The sequence below is a fragment of the Scophthalmus maximus genome, chromosome 13 (assembly GCF_022379125.1).
Source record: "Scophthalmus maximus strain ysfricsl-2021 chromosome 13, ASM2237912v1, whole genome shotgun sequence".
Lineage (NCBI taxonomy): Eukaryota > Metazoa > Chordata > Actinopteri > Pleuronectiformes > Scophthalmidae > Scophthalmus > Scophthalmus maximus.
Window position 1 is genome coordinate 15228151 of NC_061527.1, and position 21850 is coordinate 15250000.

General features: G+C 40.7%; 4 protein-coding genes and 1 long non-coding RNA gene across 6 annotated transcripts in view; 4 read left to right on the forward strand and 1 right to left on the reverse strand.

Annotated features, from left to right (window-relative positions):
* Positions 1–7: 7 nt before the first annotated feature.
* LOC118318525 (ras-related protein Rab-8A) lies at positions 8–6440 on the forward strand. The gene is made up of 8 exons (XM_035648269.2): positions 8–229; positions 765–825; positions 1829–1889; positions 2308–2385; positions 2514–2603; positions 2736–2801; positions 3765–3815; positions 4086–6440. The coding sequence occupies exons 1-8, from the start codon at positions 106–108 to the stop codon at positions 4173–4175; spliced, it is 621 nt and encodes a 206-aa protein (XP_035504162.1). The 5' UTR covers positions 8–105; the 3' UTR covers positions 4176–6440.
* Positions 6441–8040: 1600 nt separating this feature from the next.
* On the forward strand, positions 8041–12581 carry hsh2d (hematopoietic SH2 domain containing). 2 transcript variants are annotated; one of them, XM_035647393.2, is made up of 6 exons: positions 8041–8345; positions 8952–9101; positions 9894–9983; positions 10087–10252; positions 10614–10877; positions 11159–12581. In XM_035647393.2, the coding sequence occupies exons 1-6, from the start codon at positions 8221–8223 to the stop codon at positions 11603–11605; spliced, it is 1242 nt and encodes a 413-aa protein (XP_035503286.2). In that variant the 5' UTR covers positions 8041–8220; the 3' UTR covers positions 11606–12581. The 2 variants fall into 2 exon arrangements, with proteins under 2 accessions (XP_035503286.2, XP_035503287.2); XM_035647394.2 differs by having other exon boundaries at positions 8224–8345; positions 8914–9101.
* A 1533-nt stretch (positions 12582–14114) lies between these two features.
* tax1bp3 (Tax1 (human T-cell leukemia virus type I) binding protein 3) lies at positions 14115–18120 on the forward strand. Its single transcript, XM_035647396.2, has 4 exons — positions 14115–14254; positions 16012–16131; positions 17363–17440; positions 17633–18120. The coding sequence occupies exons 1-4, from the start codon at positions 14216–14218 to the stop codon at positions 17822–17824; spliced, it is 429 nt and encodes a 142-aa protein (XP_035503289.1). The 5' UTR covers positions 14115–14215; the 3' UTR covers positions 17825–18120.
* The window catches only part of LOC118318078, an 8053-nt gene continuing 320 nt past the window's right edge, over positions 14118–21850 (reverse strand). The window contains exon 2 of the long non-coding RNA XR_004795623.2: positions 14118–14762. This is a non-coding gene — a long non-coding RNA (uncharacterized LOC118318078). The remainder of the gene's footprint in view (positions 14763–21850) is intronic.
* slc1a6 (solute carrier family 1 member 6) overlaps positions 19826–21850 on the forward strand; it is a 15720-nt gene continuing 13695 nt past the window's right edge. Inside the window, exon 1 of the mRNA XM_035647389.2 lies at positions 19826–21850. This exon is cut by the window's right edge and continues 672 nt beyond it. The gene's annotated coding sequence lies outside the window, so the exon portion shown is untranslated.

The window sequence follows — 21850 nt, forward strand, 5'->3', positions numbered from 1 at the left end:
GACAGAGCAGAGTGGCACTTGATTCGACCACACGGCTGCTCGCCGCAGTGACGTCTCTGTCTCCACACCGGGCGGGATATCCGCAGTAGTAAGTGAGCTAATAACATGGCGAAGACTTACGATTACTTGTTTAAACTACTTCTAATCGGCGACTCCGGCGTCGGGAAGACCTGCGTGCTATTCCGATTTTCAGAAGATGCCTTCAACTCAACGTTTATCTCTACTATAGGTGGGTACGAGTCGCGTTCGGCGGAAAAGGAGGAAAAAAGAAGAGAGTGTCACAGGAGCAGCCCATCCTGTCGTGCTAACGCGTTGCTAACTCCTCTGGCTAGCGTTCATGTTGTGCCCGTGGCTAGTCAGGAAGCAGCGCAGCCGGCTGGTCACAGGGCCTTTGTCGCAACCGTCAACCATTATTCAACCTGTGGTTGTGTTTACAAACAGCACCTGGGCGACGTGTGTGCGCGGCCGCGTGCCACAGCCCGCGTCTTTGTGTCAAGACGTCCTCCACACTAACTCTGGCAACTTGAGCTAACATGCTACAGGGTCTGTTGGGGAGCTAGCTGGGCAGTGTCATGTCTCCACATGACCAGCAGCCTGCACTCGGTACTCTCCCAGCCGACCGTGCATAATGCTCTGTGCACCCGGTGACCCTCGGGCCTCATGCACGACGACACCGGGCAGTGGGCTGCTGGGCGAATCCTCCATCACTCTGCGATTGCTCTTCTGAAGTTGTTGTGGTTTTCTTTTCCCCCCTCCTCCTTCAGGTATTGACTTCAAGATCCGAACAATAGAATTAGACGGGAAGAAGATCAAGCTACAGATATGGTAAGAAAGTCCCTTCATTTCACAGCTCGACTGAACGATGGAGAGGCGGGGGGCGGTGGCACTCAGTTGCCAGGTGCATGGGGGGCGGTGGCACTCAGTTGCCAGGTGCATGAAGCAGAATCTAAAAGATGTCCTACACCAGGCCTGCCGTGATTCCTATCGGGAGGTGCTGCAGATATTCCGTCCGCCCTCTTTGTAAACTGGGTGGACAACATATTAGAGACACCTCCCGGTGTGACACAATGCATCGTAACAGCATCCACAAATTATAGCCACCGAAACGACCTCTCTGAAAGAGTATGGACAAAGAAGCGGACATCATAAAAAGGGGTTGGGTGTGTTGCATCATTCCGTTGGTATCAGGAGGCATTGAGTTGGATTTACTAAATAATGTACTTTATTTTTGGAATTATGATGATGCAATGTAACCAAATTCTTATATAATCCAATTATTTATTGAATACTCATCATGAGAGCCTGTAAAAGTTCTATTACATTTGACATATGTAGGATTAACAACTATCAGTTTCATATCTGGTTTCATAACCTACAATATTCTTATCTGCATCACTTTGCTATTAAACTCGACACATCGTCCGTTTCCTGTGTTCAAAACTTTGTACCACTTTTGTGGTTTCCCTTGTTGAGAGCACCGGCTACCTCAGGGATTTCCTTGCTTTTGACACAGGAAAAAAATGCTTGCTCTTATTAGTTATTTAAACCGAAGCGACATTTGTTCCAGTATAGTATTGTTGTAATGTTTTGGGGGAATTTGCTTGATTGTTGTCTTACTAGAAGTTAGATGAGAAGATCAACATCTACTTTATCTGTTTCAATTGAGCAGTTTATCCTTGCGCAGACACTTGGGTGTATTCAGTCTAACAACACGCAACTTAAAAATAATAATAATAATAATAGTAATAATAATGGTGGTGCTTTCATCGTGAATCACATATTGGTTATGTTCTACTAGACAAAATAAGTACAAATGTTTTCTGTGTAGGGATACAGCAGGACAGGAGAGGTTCAGGACCATCACAACAGCCTACTACAGAGGAGCCATGGTAAGTTGCATTGTCAACCTTAGAAACTCATACAATACAATAGTACAGATCACCTCTGGGGTCTGAGTCCCAAACCTTTCCCAGAACCGCACCCAGCATCATTGCTAATGTTGCAGGAGAAACCAGTGGTGTGCTCAGTGGTGTTACTGTGCTATTTCTGTTGGCCTCTCCTTTAGTTCATGTTTAACCGCATGCCTGTGTTTGTGTTTGTACAATGGCATTGAAGTGCCATGCCCAAACTTGAGGCTGCACAATCATGTGATCCATCACTAATGACTGTTGATGATGAGCAGCAAAAAAACAGCAACAACACATCAGACACTGTATTTCCGAGTCTGTCTCTAAACTATTGAGAATTGGTAAAGAATGACTTCATTGTTGTTTGACTGTTAAGTCTTCTTCTCTCTGAACTCCCCAGGGCATCATGTTAGTGTATGACATAACCAACGAGAAGTCCTTTGACAACATCAAGAACTGGATACGGAATATAGAAGAGGTAAAATTATTTTTACTCTAGTTAAGTGTGTGTTGGTGTGCAGGCTTGCCTTTGTACAAATATTTCCATTTTCCTCTTCTGTGTGTTATTTGGGTATTTATGTTTACATTTCCTATTGTCATGCACAGCATGCATCAGCAGACGTGGAGAGGATGGTCCTTGGGAACAAATGTGATGTTAATGACAAGCGACAGGTGTCCAAAGACAGGGGGGAGAAGGTCAGTGTGATAAACTTGACAAATGATTGCACTAAGAACTTGATGAAAGGTGCGCTAGAAGCTTGGCTCTCCTGGCATATACATTTATTATCTTTACTGACCTCAGTTCTGCCTCTATTCTCCTGCTATCAGCTAGCGCTGGAGTACGGTATCAAGTTCATGGAGACCAGTGCAAAGGCAAACATCAACGTCGAGAATGTGAGTTCACACTTTTTCTGCTATGACTCACTCGCTGTTGAAAGTACTGTGACTAATTTGGGCCCTTGGTCATTGTTGTCTGCATCTTGAGCAAGTGTTTTGGAAATCCCGTGCAAATTACAACACTCTTTTTTCTTTTTTTTTGTAATTTTATATAACTATTCAAGTATAGACTACATAATGGCTGCAGACCATAATCCAGAGTAAAACAGGTTACATTAACAGACTGTGGAGTGGAACAATATATTTCTTTGTCATGCTTATAGGTATTTCCTTTTATAAGAATTCTCTTTAGCTTAAAGCTGCAATAATCCAAACTACAATCCCATCAACCAGTCATCCTGGGTTCCACATATATTGCAAGACAATAATCATTTCAAACCATTTAATAAGCCGCTGTCATAATTAAATTGCAACCACATAATTTGTTCACTGTAAGACTATAGATTCTGTACCTGTCATGTCATCTTTAGCCTCGTGTTATGCAATTATTGATGAGTAAGACTCACAATCTTTCATGTCCAAAGCTACTGGTCCCACCTAGTGTCATACCTAGTGTAATAAACATTCCTTTGTCTGTATCTATCACAGTAGTGGTTTAAAACAATGATATGTTACACGACTTATGGGACTTTCCAGCTTGAATTATTGTCAAATTCACATTTTTCGCAGAGTCTGACTAACGCAAAACTACCAGAAATCAATTCCTCTTCACCGCTCTAAAAACAGTACTTGCCAGTAGCAGTGTCTACGGTGGCAGTACCGTGCAACTGCTGTTTTGGAGCAGAGAAGAGGAAGGGATATCCAAGAACTGAAAATTGCAGTTTTATTTGGATGAAATATAACATGTCGGTATCGTATTGGTACATAGATTTGTGCACTTGCCGATACCGGATTCAGCGTTTTCGGCAGTATCCCAATCGGTACATCTCTAATTGTAATGGTTGATGTTCTTGTCTGCAGGCCTTCTTAACCCTCGCCAGAGACATCAAAGCGAAAATGGACAAGAAGCTGGTAAGTATATAGAAAATGTCAAAGTTAACTGTTAAAACCTGCCTCTATTGGACACTGTGTTCTATCTGTATTGGGTTGAGGAGTTTTGGATGTTCTCACATCTGTGGTTTCGTGTGTGTGTGTGTGTGTGTGTGTGTGTGTGTGTGTGTGTGTGTGTGTGTGTGTGTGTGTGTGTGTGTGTGTGTGTGTGTGTGTGTGTGTGTGTGTGTGTGTGTGTGTGTGTGTGTGTGTGTGTGTGTGTGTGTGTGTGTGTGTGTGTGTGTGTTTCAGGAAGGCAACAACCCGCAGGGCAGCGCTCAGGGGGTAAAGATTACAGAACAGCCCAAGAAGAGCAGTTTCTTCCGCTGCACACTCCTGTGAGATGACGGGAGTGTCGGCATCCACCATCGCCTTAACTGTGTCCCCCCCCCACTGGACAGAACTGGACAGAGCACATTCTGACGTCTATCTCTTTTATCCTCCTCCACTTGTCTTCCTCTTTCTCATTCTGGGTTCGGTCTGCGCTTATCTACGAGGAACAACAAACATTAATAGCTACCTTAGTCGACCAGTCTTCTATGGCCTCTGTTACATGCAAAATCTCTTTTCTTTCTTTCTTTTCTTTTTTACAGACCTTCGGTTTCAACTTAATTCCTTAAACGTTATTGACTTTTAAAAACTGCCTCCCGATGAGACACAGAGTGATCAAACCACTTTTTGTAATTAATTGATCAGTCTTCAGGTTATTATCTTACAATAATGTCTGATGCCTAGGTGTGTTTTTTTTAATTTTATTTTTTACAGCTATTGTCACTCTGTAAAGTCTTATATAGTAAATCCTTATCTCTTCAAGCAGCCCAAGTTATAGAGAACATGCTCTTTAGTCTAACGGGCTACCTAATTTTTATATACTCAATCTATCAAATAATGCAACTCACTGTATCCCTCCAAGGTGATCAGAGTACAATCTATTTATATAACATGTAGGTGTGTCTCATGGATTATTATTGTTCACCATATGAAACGGTAGTGCCAGTGCATTTTACTATATCAACATTGGAGTTTACAAGTCCTCTGTCCACCTTTTCTACTTCATGTCTCTCTGTTGATTTCTTAGGCTGAAACATTCCATTCATTGCTATTGTGAACACTTAAATGTGCAATGTAGTGTATTTAGAGTCCAGGTTTTGTCTGAAGTATTCACACGGTTGCCGTTAAGGATGCCTTCTTGACCACATAGGTTTGTTTTAAGGGCACACACTTCCCTGTTGTAGCTGCTTTCCTCGTGTTGGGTATCGCAGGGTTTCTTAGGAAGACAATTATTTGTTGCACTTATACGGTCGGACTAGCAATACCGAACTCTAACACCTGGAGGCGATGCAGTTACACAGCAGTGTCACAGAAGGAAGCACAGAAGGAAGCACAGCGATGATGACATCACATAAAAATCATTGTTCTATGCATTCATACTTTTTCTAGTTGTCAGTTCCAATGGGGGAACGTTTTAGGCAACTGTTTCTCTGGGCCTTGGATCGGGGCTGTGCTGTAGCAGTATTTATGGAGTGAAACAAACCATAGCACCAAATGACAAGTGCCCTTTTATGTTCTTATTGATTATGCACTTTTCCTTTTGTTCTTTCTGTTGAAAAAAAAAATCTTAACCTGTGTTGACTGTTTGGTGCAAGTCAAAATATATATTCATGCACAACTTTCTCCTTTAACCAATCTGGGATTCCTTAAAACATCCAAGCACTGACGTGGCCTATGATTTAAGTGATTTGAAGTGATTATGTTTTTCCCCATTACAACATTCCCATTCATTCATAGTTTTTTTTCTTTCTAGAATTTTATTCATTTCATCCCTACTGATGCTTTTGGGAACCCCAGATGTCCTCTACCCCACATTGCCACAATCTTTTTCTCCCCCCCCCCCCCCCCCCCCCCACCCTCTACCTGTCTTCTGTCATCCCGTGTCTCGTTTTGGCCCGGTATCACAGCCATCTGAACTATGCATTCTGGGTGTGTAGAAAACCTCGAAAAGCTTTGCACATTTGACTTAATAAGCTTTATTTGAGATTAGAGTTGTGCATAGGATCTTCACTGTTTTATGTTCTGCTGTCACCCCAAATTATATTGTATGTGCAAAAGGGTTGAGCTGTTCAGGCGTAAGAATGTGAAACAGAACTGAACCCTGGTTTGAATCGACCCAGAGGTTTAATCCTTTCTAGTTCTGCTGAGACGAGTCATAAATAACCTGTGGATCTAAATCATCATTGTCATCTTTGATGGACTCGACTCAAAAGCTTCAGCTCTATTTTGGTTAAACTGACTCGCGCACATATAAAATACAGTTTTTAGACTTGAGTTTGGCTTAAATTTGGTCTGTAAAATGAGCTCAGTCCTTCTTTCTTCTCGCCCCATTTTAAATCTGCCAATTGTCAGTCAATATCTTCAACACAGTCTCTAACTGAGTTTGGATTTTATCACTGATTATTGATGGATTTCATGGGGGGAGGGATTTAAACAATTCAGCAATTGTAAATAAGATCTACAATGATTGTACTGTAGTTTCATAAATCTTATTGCATCTACACTTTTTGTAGATAAGTGTTCTATGAATTATTAAAAATGAGATTCTTAACAAAATGCTGTCAACTTTTTCTATTTGCACCATATAGCATTGGGAGGTTACTTTAAACGTGTTGTTGTTCTTTGATATTTGACTTATCATTAGAAAGAGTAATCTAGCAGAGTTTGCAACTTGTCATCCAAAAACCCATCTATATGAACATGAAAAAAAATCTCGGCAGGACTTTCTGAAGGATTATTTACTTATATTTTTACATTTTCATAACCATGAAATATGGAGGAACTGACTTTGTAGGATCAACCGAGGTCATGAAATGAATGAAAAGTTGTTTTTTAATGAACTTGAATCTGAACAATGGAATTAATTAATAAAAACGTCAAAACAAAATGACTAATTTGATTCTTTGCATTCAATTCAGTTTTAAACTTTACCTCAGGATTTATTTCCCTCAAGTTTACCTCTAAATTCTGCTTTTAATCTGCCTTTAATGCATCAAACAATCACAATCCTCTTGTGGGACAATAATGTGAGTCGGCCTGTGCCTGTTTTCCTGAATCAGGATTAAGGTCAAATTCATGGCCTGACTCTTTTCTTTAAAAAAACAAATTATTACTCGTAAGTCAAAACTTTGACCTACTAAATATTTTCTTCGCAGACACTCCCCTGTAGTAAAGGTGTGTTCACTGACTGACAGCGTTTAACCTTAACTATACCAATACCCTGATCAGACACAGCCAGCTGAATACTGCACAGGTTGTTTTTTTTATATACTCACCTGCCAGTGCCTGCATCTTTATGCAGCAGCCAGAGTTTCAACATGTGCTTAGCTGTAATGCAGCATCACGTCTCAACAGCATCTGACACCAGGATGGATACTAGTCACAGTTTTTAAAAAAGAGCAGCAGTTTCAAAAACAGTGTCTGCATGTGTGTTGTTTGTGTAAATGGAGAAGGACCCCTGCAATAACATTCACACTGAAGGTCATTACTTCCGCTTCACACAGCGATGTGAAGGGAAATCATACCAGAGAGCTTTTTTACCTTGATTTGGGTTCTTTATTTTCCCCTAAAGTGGCATTAAAGTGTTACCAAAGGTTTTCATTCATTTCATCAGGTCATCAAACAGATAATAAGTCAGCAGCAAAGATATCATTGAACACGTTGAGCCTGATTGTCAAGCTAGTTCCTATAAGCGAGAGGTTCTTTTCTGGAACAGCAGATGGAATCCGCAACTGCTTCTGTTCACGCACACATTTGTTCAGTGTTTGCATAATTTAAATTCATCAGACACCCAGCGTGCCTGCGTTTTTGTAAAAGCCCACGCAGATGCATTCGTCACAGATGAAAACAGAAATATATCTTATGATGATTAATTGATTAAAAAGCTTTGTTATTGTAGTGGGAAAATTATCATTTGATGTATTTAAAACCCTGTATTGAGTACAATAAGCATATATTCTGACTCTGTGGATGAACTGAGACCTGATGAGTGTGTCCTCATCAGGTCTAGACAGGGAAATGGCCCAAGGGGTTCAGACAGATGTCCTTAATGCATCCAGCATTAATCTTTCATGTAACTACTGTCCTGTGACTGTAACAATTGGCTCTTTGTTCTCGTGCATAAAAACTCTGTCAAATTAGAATGTCTGGAGTCATCGGGATGCAGAGGTGGCCTTAGAGAAGCAATCACCTTGTCACTGGACAGCTGGCAAAACCAAAAACGGAATTATAGCTTTTTATGAAGCCTCCCACCTCTGCACTATGGCATTAACGTGGTGTCATGCAATGGCGGAAGAAGGCAGAATAGAATAGGCTTATTGTTTACCTTCTGCTATAAATGGCACTGTCTGAATGTGTGGGGCTGTGTGGCAGCTGCGTGGTTAAGGTTTTGCCTCCGCCCACAGTCAGACACTTTTACCAGGAGCTCTGCTGCCTCATTTCATCACCGAGCCGCCAGACAAGGTGAGACATTTTTTCTGTGAGTTATGTTTGAGTTAGAGAACGTTGTGATTGATATTCTTTTCTGACTTACGTGCTCAAACTTAAAAAAAAACAAAAAACAACGAGAAGAAGTTTGGCTTCTTCAAAAAGCATTACAGCAGGTGATACTGCTGCAAAAAAGTGCAGTCTTTATAATTTTAGATTTTAAGAAAACCTGAAACGAAACACGTTAATGATAGAGAACAAAGAATTTATGATGGGGTTCCTCTGCATGGAAAGGTTCAACTGCGGGAACGTTCACACTACCTCAGGCTTCATGTGGCAAATGTTCAGTGACATTGTGTGAAGCTGTCGGAGGAATTATAAAGACGTATGAGGAAACAGATTGATGCAGCGTTGTTCAGAGATTTGAAATGATCTGCGTTTGAATGAATTATCTGCTTGTTATCCATTGCACATCACCCTAGATGTAGGAGTTTGTGCACTTACTGCTCATGTATCTCTATATGTGTCGTGTGCTGTACGTATGAACCCTATGTACAAGTATCATATGTATGGACTCAATGAGCTGTGAATTACACATCTGCAGGTGTTTGTGCTCCATGATTTTTCCTTCAAAAACAACAGAATAGATGAGCAGTTTCTCAGGATGATGGAGTCGAGTCAGTCGTTACAAGGACAATACGATGCCGTCACCTGGTTCGCAAAGTCCCAGCAACAGTCTGTGATCAGGGACGGTATAGTCCCAGAATGGTTTCATGGGATCATCTCCAGGAAGTAAGAAAAATGTCACAACATTTTAGTTTTTTAATGTCAATATTTTATATCTATAAGATGTGTTTTTTTCTGGTTTATATGTCTTCGTCTACTGACTAGAATAAATCGGAAAACTTCAAATGTATCTGTGCAGTGCTTCACATGAAGACAAAAAAAGCATGCCATACAATACTGATACAATATAAGAGTAAAATCTAATCCATAGAAAAGGGAATCAATGTAACAGTATAGATATCCTATACTTTTCTTAAAATGTTTTAAGCCAACAAAATGAGCGAAATTGGACTAGAGCATAATTCATCCACATGGTCACATTATGACCTACAAGAACAAATATTCCTTTCCACTTACCATGATGCATATCAATAACAGATGTCATTGGATTAGCCTCTCAACAGCAGGATTTCACCCTTGCACTGCTTTAAAGCAGCATTTATATACCTTTGTTAAAGTCATGCTTCCTCCACACCCATTGTGAACATTGATACTTATGTGTTATTAATAATGTATGTGGATCACTGTTAAACAAAATGCATTGATCTGCTTAGCTTTTAGAAAAGACCATACTTCACAGTATTTATTAGGCTTATTCTAGTTAATAGATGGGACTGTGTAATGTGTTGAATGCTAAGCTGCTTGTTATAGATATTAAAATGACAAATTTCCACAGTGATAATCACAGAAAACTGATTCCAGTGGCGTATATAAAATCGCCAGTTCATATACAGATGCAAGGGCACGTGCGAAAGGCCTCTGTCTGTGGTAATTCAGGCTTATTAAATGTCCGTGCAGGACGGCAGAGGAACTGCTCATGCCCAAGCCTCCCGGCTACTTCCTCATCAGAGTCAGTGAGACCAGGATTGGCTACACTCTCTCGTATCGGTGAGCATTTGCAATATATAAGGAGCTTTGTTTTTTCATTGTACTCACTCAGTCCCACAGTTCAAAGTCCTCGCCTTTTCATTCTTGCTTGCTGACCCCTCAGTGCTGACGACCGCTGCAGACATTCCATGATCGATCCATTGGAGGACGGCCATTATATGATAGTAGGGGAGAACAGGCGGCACCGGTTTCTGCAGGACCTTGTGGACTTCCATTGTAGAACTCCCATCATGCCTTTCAGTGAGGTGTTGACCTTCACTTGTGGACAGGTGGGGACATGTCTCCACTATCGGTCCTGCATTGAAGGGCCTGAACTGAACAGCCATTCAGTGTATTATATTATGGATCTGTGTGGTTTGTAGGTTATTGTACTGTATTTATTGAATCCATTTGGCTTTAGTGTTAAGTCTACAATCTGAAGTGAACTCAGTTTTCCTGTGACAATTATTTTATTTTATTACAACTATCTACACATTTGCTCTTAGGCTTTTACTGTGCATGCATGTTGAGTTAAATGTCCTTTACTTTTCGATACCACAATTTTTTTTATCTGCACTATGCAACAAAAAAAAGAAACCACAAAATGGATCATGCTGTGTCTCTTTCTCTCTCTGTCTGATCTTATGTAAGTCTTCAAATGACAAGACAGACGACAAAGAACTTCTGTTTCCCCAAAGACATCCGAAACCCAACTCCGGTTTAATACAACACAACTCACTGCAACTGAAAAGGAGCTGCCCCGTGTCTGAAGAAGAGATCGCCCCGCCTGCCCTTCCTTATCGACCACGATACCTGTGCACCCCTGCAGTCCTGGCTGCAAGCAGCCAAGCACACAAGCTGTACCCATGTTTGCAAGGAGAATTTCCAAACCTCACCTCCCAACTTCCAGACACGGTAACAATGATCGTAACAGACTGATCTTAAAATTCTTAAAATAAAAGACACCACAAACATGTCAATATTTTTCTTTTTTAACCAGCTCTCAGTAACTAACAATATGGTGGGCCCAGTTTGTTTTAATCATAAATCATGTTGCAAAGGGATTAAAAATAAAAAAATCATAATAAGGCTAACATATTAATGCCTTTAACATTTAAATGCAAACAGTCATTTTAATTCTCTAACAAGATTCCATGCCTTATTGTTTATTTCAAGTTTGTTTGTTTTTTCTCAAGCCTGTGCCATTGACCAGGAAGAGAAATACAGCCGACAACACTCCATTCAACCAGCCTCCGGATGTCCCTGCTCGGATATGTGCACCTCCACTGAAGCTGAACCAAGCCTGTATCAGGACAGGGTCCACACCTGAGGCTCCCTCCGCTTCCACAGCCACTGAGCAGCCTCTCAGCGACAACATCCAGCCTGTGAGGAACCACATAGGGAAGCCATCGGTTGTCACCAGCTTCAAGAACCTGAAGAAGAAATTCCAAAAGAGAAGTGCATCGCAGCTGCAGATGTACATAGAGAATTTGGAGGCGCCTGACAGGAGTGGAAACACTGAGGGCGAGTACGTGGAGATCCTGGGGGAGCAGACATTGGACGGTGCAACATTTTCGAACAATCCCGATGGAGTGTTACCTCATGAGTACCTGCCACCTCCTCCTTTTGCCCCAGGTTACTGATACATAACTGCCCCCTTAGAAAATAATGAATAGATGGACAGGATTGTGAATCGCCTGAAAACCATGTTGGATCATCGGACCAAAGAGGTGCATAATGTGCACAATGCCCCGAGTGGGTACAACTGCGGGGCATCACCATTCAGACATGAGGAAGGTCGTTTTGATATCAAGGCAAGAAAGAGAAGCGTATTTCCCAAAATGACAAATTCTTCCTCCAAACTTTTGGAGGCTTGCAATGTACAGTTTGCAAACTTTTTCCGAACATATACCAAAATCATAGCAATTGATAATTGAATGTTGTTGAATATAAATAACTTTTTCCCTTTTTCCCCACAAGGTTAAGATGATGAAATGATGAAATAGAATACATTACTGTCCATATGTGACAGCCATCAGTGCCAGTGACATGTGAATGTGTTATTTTTATGTATTTGTTTGGGTTATGTTTTTTTACAACAGACAATAAAACACTGTTACATAAGAATAAGTACGGGTCGGTGGCTGAAGCTAATTTGCTGCCCCATTCACTGGTGAGGCCTTCAAAGTCAGGTTAAATGTATGCAATCGTCTCTTTTGTGAAAAATACAAAATACAAAAAGTATGAGTAGGCTGCCAGAGGAAGTTAAATGCATCAATATGACAATTGTAATGTCAGCTGCTTTGAATACAGGAGATACAAATCTCTTACCAACAGGGAAGTTTGAGCAGAGAGAAAATGCAGACACTGGTCAAACATGTTTCACAGGTAGGAACAGACAGGTGAGTCAAATTCAATTTGACAGCTTCTGGACACAGAGGTGGCATTGCCTGAAATACACTATTTAATTGTTACCGCATATAATAGCTAGAGATGAGTAAACAATGTGATGGCTTCAATATTTCACTATAATATACATAGCGTGTAATGTTGCTACTGTATATGACTGGGCTAATGAAGCACTTAATAAAAGTCTGATCTGTATCGGTTTCCAAGGCTGATGTGACTGTTTTGTAGTCTTCTTTTTTTTCATGGCACATGAACACTTGTTTGAGAGACATTTGATCTTTACAGGGACTGACACTGACACCCATACTGGGCCTATACATATTTTAATTTTCTGCTTTACTTCCGCACTGTTCCTCCTTTCCTCCACTTCACTTCTCACAGTGAACTTTGCATGTTATCGCTTCGGCGATGTCCTGATAGCACGACAGTGGGCCGCATGTCGTGTCCTGTCATGAAGTGGCTTTGATTCGTGCCAGTAGCCTTTTACACATGGAAACCTCTCTCTATCTGTATCTCAGTATTTTCTGCCTCCGTTTACTGTGAATGTTCTCAACATGGTGTCTGAAGCTAAGGAAGCTTTATGAATCCTTTCTTTTCATTGGTCAATCTTATGTTGATCAATTTTTTATCCACTGATTCATGATTTCATTAATTTGTTTCATTTTAACAGAAATCTCAAGCAATGTCACCCTATAAGCAATGTCAGAGGTTCACCTCATGTTGTATAAGGTTGTCAAATCAGTTCATACCAAACTATTGGAAGATACATTTGTCATAATAGACTACCATCTAGTGGCAGGAAACCACGACAGCTACCATAAGAGTGTAGTCGTTGCATTATGTACTTTAATACAAATAGATTAATTAATGCCTTAACATTTCCATGATTTGCTCACATCCCTTTTGAGATAATTAAAGTCAGAATCCTGAGTTACTAATGCAAAGTCTTGAATAACTGTGTCATAATTGTGAACATTTATTTTGATGTTTAACGGTTCTATATATTTGAGTTGTGTGGGAAGGATACAGCAATCTGACGGCTTTGGAAGTCATGTGATTGTGACTGTGGTGTTTGACCTTCACTGTGCAGAAAAAATTAAATTATACACTAGAAAGTTTCCATGCATGTGCCCATCGAACATCTGAGTTCATGTGTAAATCACGCCAAGAGTGATGTGGACACTTACATCCTCCAGTGTACATGGCCTGACAATAACAGAGTGCATTCTAGTGAAGTAAGAGACATCTCCCTCAACCTGGATGTTTCAATGAGTGGGAAAATACAGGTGAAATTGAGACACTTTTCAACAAGGTAACTGAAGTTTTTTTGTGGATATGCCAACAGACAAAAATTATTATATACAGCAGAGTTTAAAAAATATATATATATATATATCTTTAAAAATGTCTAGAAAAACGTGCGGTGCTGTCTCTCTGAGTGTGGTGTTCAAGTATGATGTGAACTATGCAGCATCACAAAGGGAGGTCACTACGTGCCACTTCCTTTTAAGGAAAAGCACCAACGATATCTTGAGTTTCTGTTCTACACACAGTCAGCGGGGCGATGGCCCGCAGTCAAACGCCGCCCTCCCTGACTAGCCCGGTGATACAAAACGCGCAGGGCGGATCCACCGGGGGGCGGAGTGACGTCACGTGGGAAGCCGTTGGTTTCTCGCCAGGGATCATCCCGCTGTACTCATGTGAAGATCTCGGAAGTTGTCCCAGCGTCGACACCCCTTTTTCTTTCCTTTGACTTTTACAACAAGGACCTATAATTATATCTTTATTTTTCGTTTTTACGACTTTCCTTGTTTTATTTCAGCGCAAACATCCTCAGCGACGTCATGGCTTGCGTCCCGGGACAGCCGCTGACTGCCGTGGTGGTAAGTTCTGGGAGCGGTGCTGCCTCAGTCCGACGGTGTCTCCATTGTTCCGCGGTCATCGTTAACCCGGGTCAGCGCTGAACGCCGCACCGAGCCGTGCCAGACTAACGTCAGCTCACCGGGGTCTCTGGTATCAACACCACCGTGATATACTCACTTTCTTTGTTCGACCACAGTGACGGTGCGTGTGGACGGCGGAGCTCAGCAGCGGCCACGTTAGACCAGTGCCCAAGAGGTCAGCTAGGAAAGAAGAAAAAACTCACTGCAGCGCAAAAACGAGGCGAATATAATATAAATATTGCTACTATTTAGTTGTTGGCCCGTGGATGTGTTGACAGATACAGTAACTACACCTCGCACATGGGCGTCACCGTGGGTGTGAGCCAGTCCGGGTTTTTCGCCTTTCTCGAGCTGCCTTCAGGTGCTACAGGAGTTTTCTCGGTTGTTCGTGTTGACCCTAATCCATGGATGTGGGTAGATGATTGGGGTTTTGCCAGGCCGCAGTTTCCTTGAATGTGTCACACACATTCGGGGGGCAGGTTTGGTGTCATGGAAGCTCGCAGGTTGATTCTGTTACTGTATGTCTGTCTGTCCCGTCGCCTTTCACTCAAATAGTTGCAAATAATAATTATTATTATATGCATTATTAATCGATCTGTCGTTTATTGTAATTTTTTTGATTAATCAATAGATCAATTTGTATTCAACATGGCAGATAATAGTGAAAAATGCCTGTCACAGTTTCCAAGATGCCAAGGCGAAGTGATCAAATTGACCTTTTAAATGTCTGACCAACAGTCTAAAACCTAGAGCCCGGCCAATTTAAGTCCATATCGATCTACTACAAACCACAAGACCTTTACAATAATGTAAAGCTGCTAATTCTGTGTTAAAAAGTCAAGAACAAGAGAAGATTTGACATTCTTCTCTTGGCAATTGTGAATTATTTGATTATCAGAAATTGTTTCCAGATTATTTTCTGTCACTCAATGAATCAATTAGTGGACAAATTGACTCTTCAATTAACCGAATCTTAGTCAAGAGCTTTAAACTGAAGTAGTAAAGAAGAGATATGTCTACTTATTAATACTCAAATGATATACATTTCATAAGATCTTTCAGTTTTCATATCAAATCCTTTTTTTCCCTCTCTATTGTATGTGCATAGTAAGGTCTACTCTACCCATAGTCAGGTTTAATCTGCGTTTGGATCACTGTCCACATCTAGAAATAGAGTTAAGTATCGATATGTAAGTGGTATCCTATTATCGGGATAACAGTGTCAAAGTAGGTCCACCAGTTAGATATTTAAAGCTCTTTGGATTGAGAGAGAGAAATGTGTTGTAGTGTCAGCAGCACGTCCTGACTGACTGACTCTCTATGACAGACATAGAAGAGCCTCAGACACCCTCCGACTTCATTGTATCAGCCAGACCACTTGGACACTGTCGAGTTATTCATCAACACACACACACAGACAGCCTTTGTGTCGAGAAGGGTTGTAAGGAGGCCTAATGTCAGAGTCGTCCATTCCATCTGGTTTCGTGAGCCTGCAGCTGTTTGTCAGTGTCAAGGGGCAGGGCTGCACTTACAAAGTCTCACTGTGGACTTGGATTATCAGGGAGCGAACTTTGAAATGCACCGTTTGTCATGTACTGAGTGATATCTAATACAATATGTCTGTTTTGTATGATGTTGAATTGACTGCTTAGATCCTGTGTGGCTGCATCTGATTTTTTTTGTCTTCTGTTGGACAGCAACGAATTGAGATCAAAAAGTTGCGGCATGGAGACAATCTGATCCTGGGCTTCAGCATTGGAGGAGGGATAGACCAGGACCCTGGGCAGAACCCTTTCTCTAAGGACAAGACTGACAAAGTAAGTGTGTGTGTGTGTGTGTGTGTGTGTGTGTGTGTGTGTGTGTGTGTGTGTGTGTGTGTGTGTGTGTGTGTGTGTGCGTGTGCGCGTGCGCGTGTGTGTGCGAAAGGTGTGTGTATGCTCTGGTAATAGAGCAGTACTTTCAGTGAGCCGTACATGAGGGACAAGCCTGAACACATGTAGCCTGAGGTGAAAACAACACTGCAGGTTTACACAAAGTCTCATCTCACCTACTGCCTGACGACACACTGAGCTGGAGAGATAGAAACGTGCCAACACATACCGAGCTCCACTACTTACCCTCTTAACGAGGAAGTATTACTCTCTACTTCGTGTTTACACCGTGGCTTCTACCGTTTGACCTTTTGTACCCAAACTTCTATACCTCTCATAATAAACATGTATCCTTTAAAGGAACAGTGGGTTTCTGTCTCATTTTGTTCAGGTGCCTGTTCACTACAGTGCTGAAATGATAAGTTGATAATTCAGTTAGTTGATTGATCATTTCAGTAATTGATCAAGTGAAAAAAGGCCAAACATTTGTTGTTTCCAGCTCCTCGTATGTGACGCCTTGCTGCTTTTCTCTGTTGTACATATTTTGGTTGAATTGAACATCTTTGGACAGTTAGTTGAACTAACATCTGAAGACGTCACCCAGTTTAAACTAAATGGAGGGTTAAGGCTCAAGGTCTTGACTACCAGTCATCCTAAACACTTCACAGTTGACTGCACTTGTCGCCATGTTTAAAGTTGATCAGATGGGCGTTTGTAGAGAAAGTCAAGGGACAAACTGTGAAATCGATCAATAATATAAATGTTAGTTGCAGACCTAGGTCCGCGGCTATCATTGGTTTATATACTGGATACTAGAAGCGTGACTGTTACAGTCAGAGGTTATAGTGGGAACTTAAAAATAAAGATAATTCATTTCAATACATTATTTTGTTACTTTCACAATGTTGAGGATGCCAGACTTGTTCTCTTTTTGCATATTGTTGTGGTTTTGGCAATTTACTCATACCAGTTTTTGCTACTGATTGAAAGAAGTAGAATTACACTTACTTTTTACAGTAAAAGAATCAGATAGATTTTATTAAGGTACAGTATGAGCTTTGTCTCTACTATTTTGTATTATGTTAAATGTTGTTATTTCATATTTGAGGCTTTTGTATTGGTTTTTACTGTACGGCAAGTACATGGAACAGTGAATGTGTTTGTGTGTTGTCCAAAGGGCATCTATGTGACCAGGATATCACCAGGAGGACCAGCAGAAGTGTCCGGCTTGATGATGGGAGACAAAATAATGCAGGTGTGTAGAGAAGTGGGGCTTTGGTCTAAATCCACAAGGTGGCACTATGTGTGCGCGAGTGTGTCAGGGGGGAGCTTTGCATCAGGAGCATTGATCACCTTTCATCCCACTGTTAATAAACGCGGTATTAATTCAGTTTGGGGAAAAAAGACCTCCAGCTTTTCTCAAACCAAATTTTCGTCTCCCTCCCAGGTGAACGGCTGGGATATGACCATGGTGACCCACGACAAGGCTCGTCAAAAACTAACGAAGAACAACAAGGATGTGGTGCGGCTACTGGTAACAAGAAAGTCACTGGAGGAAGCTGTCAAGCATTCTATGGGCGGTTACCCCAGACAGCAACACAGCGGCACCTACACTAATGATACAATCTCCAAGAACTGAACACGCTGAGATCCAAAAACGTAGGTGCTGGTTGCAGCGTGGCCTTTCTAACCAAGTTAATGCAAAAAATACCACACTGACCACATCAGATAGTTTAGGTGATGTATCCAGATGCTGCAAAAGTGTGTTCTTATTCACTGTGATTAGTTGTTGGACAATGGGCACGTGCTCTCCCTTTCGATACACACTAACCCGTCTCAAAGTTATCTGCTTTACTTTTTATACATGTCTGTAGCATATCCACGTGTGACTGATGGGAGAAGTTGATTAAACTTACTCAAATACTGTGCATTTAATCTGAATCTGTTGTTGAATGAAATGCAGGATTTGCTGTGCGGATATAAGAGAGATTTGTTTCTCAGTCTTTGAACCCACATTTGGTCCCCAGTCAATACCGACATTTGAACTGGAAGCAGCAAAACAAGAACATGAAAAGACATGTTCCAAAACTAATTTGAGATTTAAAGTTCATTTTAAATGTTGCAGTATGTCAAATATAGTTTAGGATGTCGAAAGATGAATAGTTTATGCTAATATTTACGATAATCCCTGTTTGTTGAGTAAATTTTGGAAGACGTTTCATAGAATGTTTCTTGTATGTCTCTTTTCTATACATCAGATTTTGAATAGCATAGGCAATATTATGGATTTGTACCCACTTCGTCGATATTTGCCAAATGTCCTCAATTCATTCTTGACAGAAGTTATTTGGGGGCAACCAGGTGTCTTTGTCAGACCCATCGATCATCCTTTATCACTACAGCTGACAACCTGGAAAAATCAGGAAAGTCCATTTAATCTCATTTAAATTTTAAAAAAGTATATTTTGCTGTCATTCTTGTCAAGATTACAGCATCAACTGACAAAGTAAAAGCAAGGGCACAGTGATCAAAATATGTAAAAATTGTTTCTCCATTTCTTTTGTTAATGGTACAATTATCCTGTTTGATATATAAGCTTTTTTAATCGCATATACTGTTTTCCCCAAGAATATCCCTATACTGATGCATATTTCTGTTCTATTCATCTTGTTTGTTGTTGATGTCTATAACATGTGTAACATCGTCTCTCTCTGCATCTGCTTAACATATTTAGGTAAAATCCAAGTCCGTTAAAAACAATACTGTATATTCCATATGCTGGCTCTACTTTTGGATGACGTACCTGTCACATCTTTTTCAGTATGTTTACTGTTAATCACCTTTATCGGGTTCAGAAAGAAAGTTGATGTTTTGATGCAAAGCGAATCCATGCGTTTCTCACTGGAATCAGATACAGTCAGACTGTGAAACTACATGTTTTCAACTTGGATATTGTCAGTGACCAAAAGTCCACATTGAATCTGTAAACCTGAACCCTGCAGGAGTGCATGTCGTTTGTTTATTTTTTAGAGCAGCCTTAACCCACTACTTTAATGATATTTTCCAATCAACCATTCCTCTTTAGTTTCTGCAATGCAACTATCATCTTTTGGCTTTGACACAGAACATATTACGTAATGCTGCAGGTGAGTTTCGTATTTATCATTAACAATATATTGGCTTTTCACAGTGCTAAAATTGGTGTTACAAAACGTGTATGAATGCTGAAGGTACAGTCTGCCTAAAAGATGTTTCATAATATTCAAAGGAGTCAAATATTAGATTTGTGGAGTCAATTTACATTGAAAAATTACACTATCATTTTGGTATGAAAATGTTGAAAGATTTTACAGATTATGGCATTGACGTTGACATAAATAATGAAGAGTTCAATCAAAGTGATTTTTTTCTCTTCTCAGATTGTTTCATTTCAAGGACTACTCGAGACCTAACAATGTGAACATTTGCAGTAAAACGTAAGACCAGACCAGTTTTTTTCCTTTTATCATCTTGGGACTCCTGAGAGTAATTGTTGAACCCCTGGGGTTTTTCAAACACCGAGGTCACAGACTAAAGAAATGAGTGTATATAAAGACAAATCACTTACAGTATTTTCTATTTGAATAATGTCTGCCCTGTTCGCCGTCCGGCCTCTCTACCTTTTATTAATAGTGTATTTGATCTATTTTTTGCCCCTCTCCCCTCCACACTGCAAAGCCTTTTTTTTCTAGATTCATGTTGCCAGTTTTAAAGTAATCAGCTGACATTTCAGAGCGAAGAATCTATTCCCTGACCTTTCTGTGTTTACCAAGGTATTTTGATCGAGGGCTTTCTCTACTTTCATCTCTTAAATATGTGTGCCTGGAACCAATCACTAGCCATGAACTCAGGACTCTGGGAATAAAAACAGTAAATGAGAAAAAAACGAAAGCAGAAAGCCACTATTAAAAAAAGTTTTCATGTGCTTAGTCGTTCATGCTGATTTTTGTTTAATGAGAGCATTGTGCCACCTTTTTTTACTTTTCTTCTTGAAAGCAATTCGTTAAATCAGGAAAATAGAATAGATTCCATTTCTCCCACACTTAAAGATATCAGAGCACTTGGCCCGACGTTCACTTATTTTCTTTCTTTAGCACACACCATCTTTATTCTAGGTATAGACACCATGTCAGCTATTGGTTACATGATGTCAGATGATAAGTAGTGTAGAGTAATGTACTCCCAGTGAGTTTTCTGGGGGACATAGCCAGTTGAGATGAATTTGCTGCTCTTTCAAGTCTTAAAATGCCCATGCGACCTCATGCGAGGGGGTCGATTCAGGGCAACACTAAGCTAAAATCCCCCCTTTGAGAAATAATTGATGAGGAGACTGTGTGTGTGCATGTGCACGCGTGCGCTTAAGTTTTTTACTCCTGGGACAAAGGGAAGCAGGCTTCATTCCACTTGCCTGGGCATCATCCTACTATTATACCACGCAAGTGGTGGCACAAACACAATCTGCACCAGTGCCCAGACACACAATGTGAGTTTCCTCTCACCAATACCACAACAGCAACAAATTGCTCGTTGCTAGGTAACTAATGGACAGCTATAAGTGGAAGCGATGAGCAGCCAGCTTCATTGCAGGAGGTCCTGCGTGTTATAATTTAATCAGCATTTACAAATGATGGTCAGTCGTCATCATTTTGTTGCCGCAATGCTCAAAGTGACTTAATTAATTTGTTTGATGACAAGGTAGCCAGAATCTATTGAAATATATTCAATGTACTGAAGTTTACACTAACCATTTTTTTTTTTAAACTGATAGAAATCGGCTGATGATTTCACATCAGATAATAAGAGAGTGTTTTCTTCCTGCTGAGTGATAACAGAGATAACTGTTCCTTCCTGCAGGCAGGAGAATAATTACACTATCTAAACATGGATCATACATGATCCATGCCTCCCACGTTATGGCAGGATAATTGTGTTACCATGGCGATGCAATCTGCTCCTATCACTTTGGTTCTACACCAGATTGGAACCACAGGGAAGTCCACAGCATCATATTCACCCTGGTGTTAGGAGCAATAAACGGCTGGGGCAGGGGTTTGCTGCATGCCTGCTGAAAATGTACGGGCATGCAGATGTTGTACATTCATCCTGCTGCTAAAAGGAAATATTTTGTTATAGGGAGATTATTGATCATTAAGGTCATTGACCACTGACAAACGCATGCTGATGGCCATAATCAAACCTGCAGAACTGTTTCACTTCAAGTGAAGATGTCAGAGTTTCCAAAGATACAAAATATATCAAATTGAATTATGTGATGCAAAGGACATGTATTAGATATTTTCATGGGATAGTGCTGCTGTACAACCCGCTTGGGATTGAACGTTTCATGTAGAGTCAGAATCCAACGGCTGCAACTAAGTTGACAGAATACTGTATATAAAGCAATGCCCTAGTGGGTTTTGGGGACACTTTTTCCCACAGACGTAGAGCTTTCTGAGTCTTATTGACCACTCAAAGTGCTTTACAGCAGATGTCACATTCACGCACATTCATACAGCGCTGATATTTACTGCTATTTCACATTCATACACTGTCAGAATAGCATTCAGAGGCAATTCAGGGTTAAGTGTCTTGCCCAAGGACTGGACTAGGCGGACTAGGGGAAACG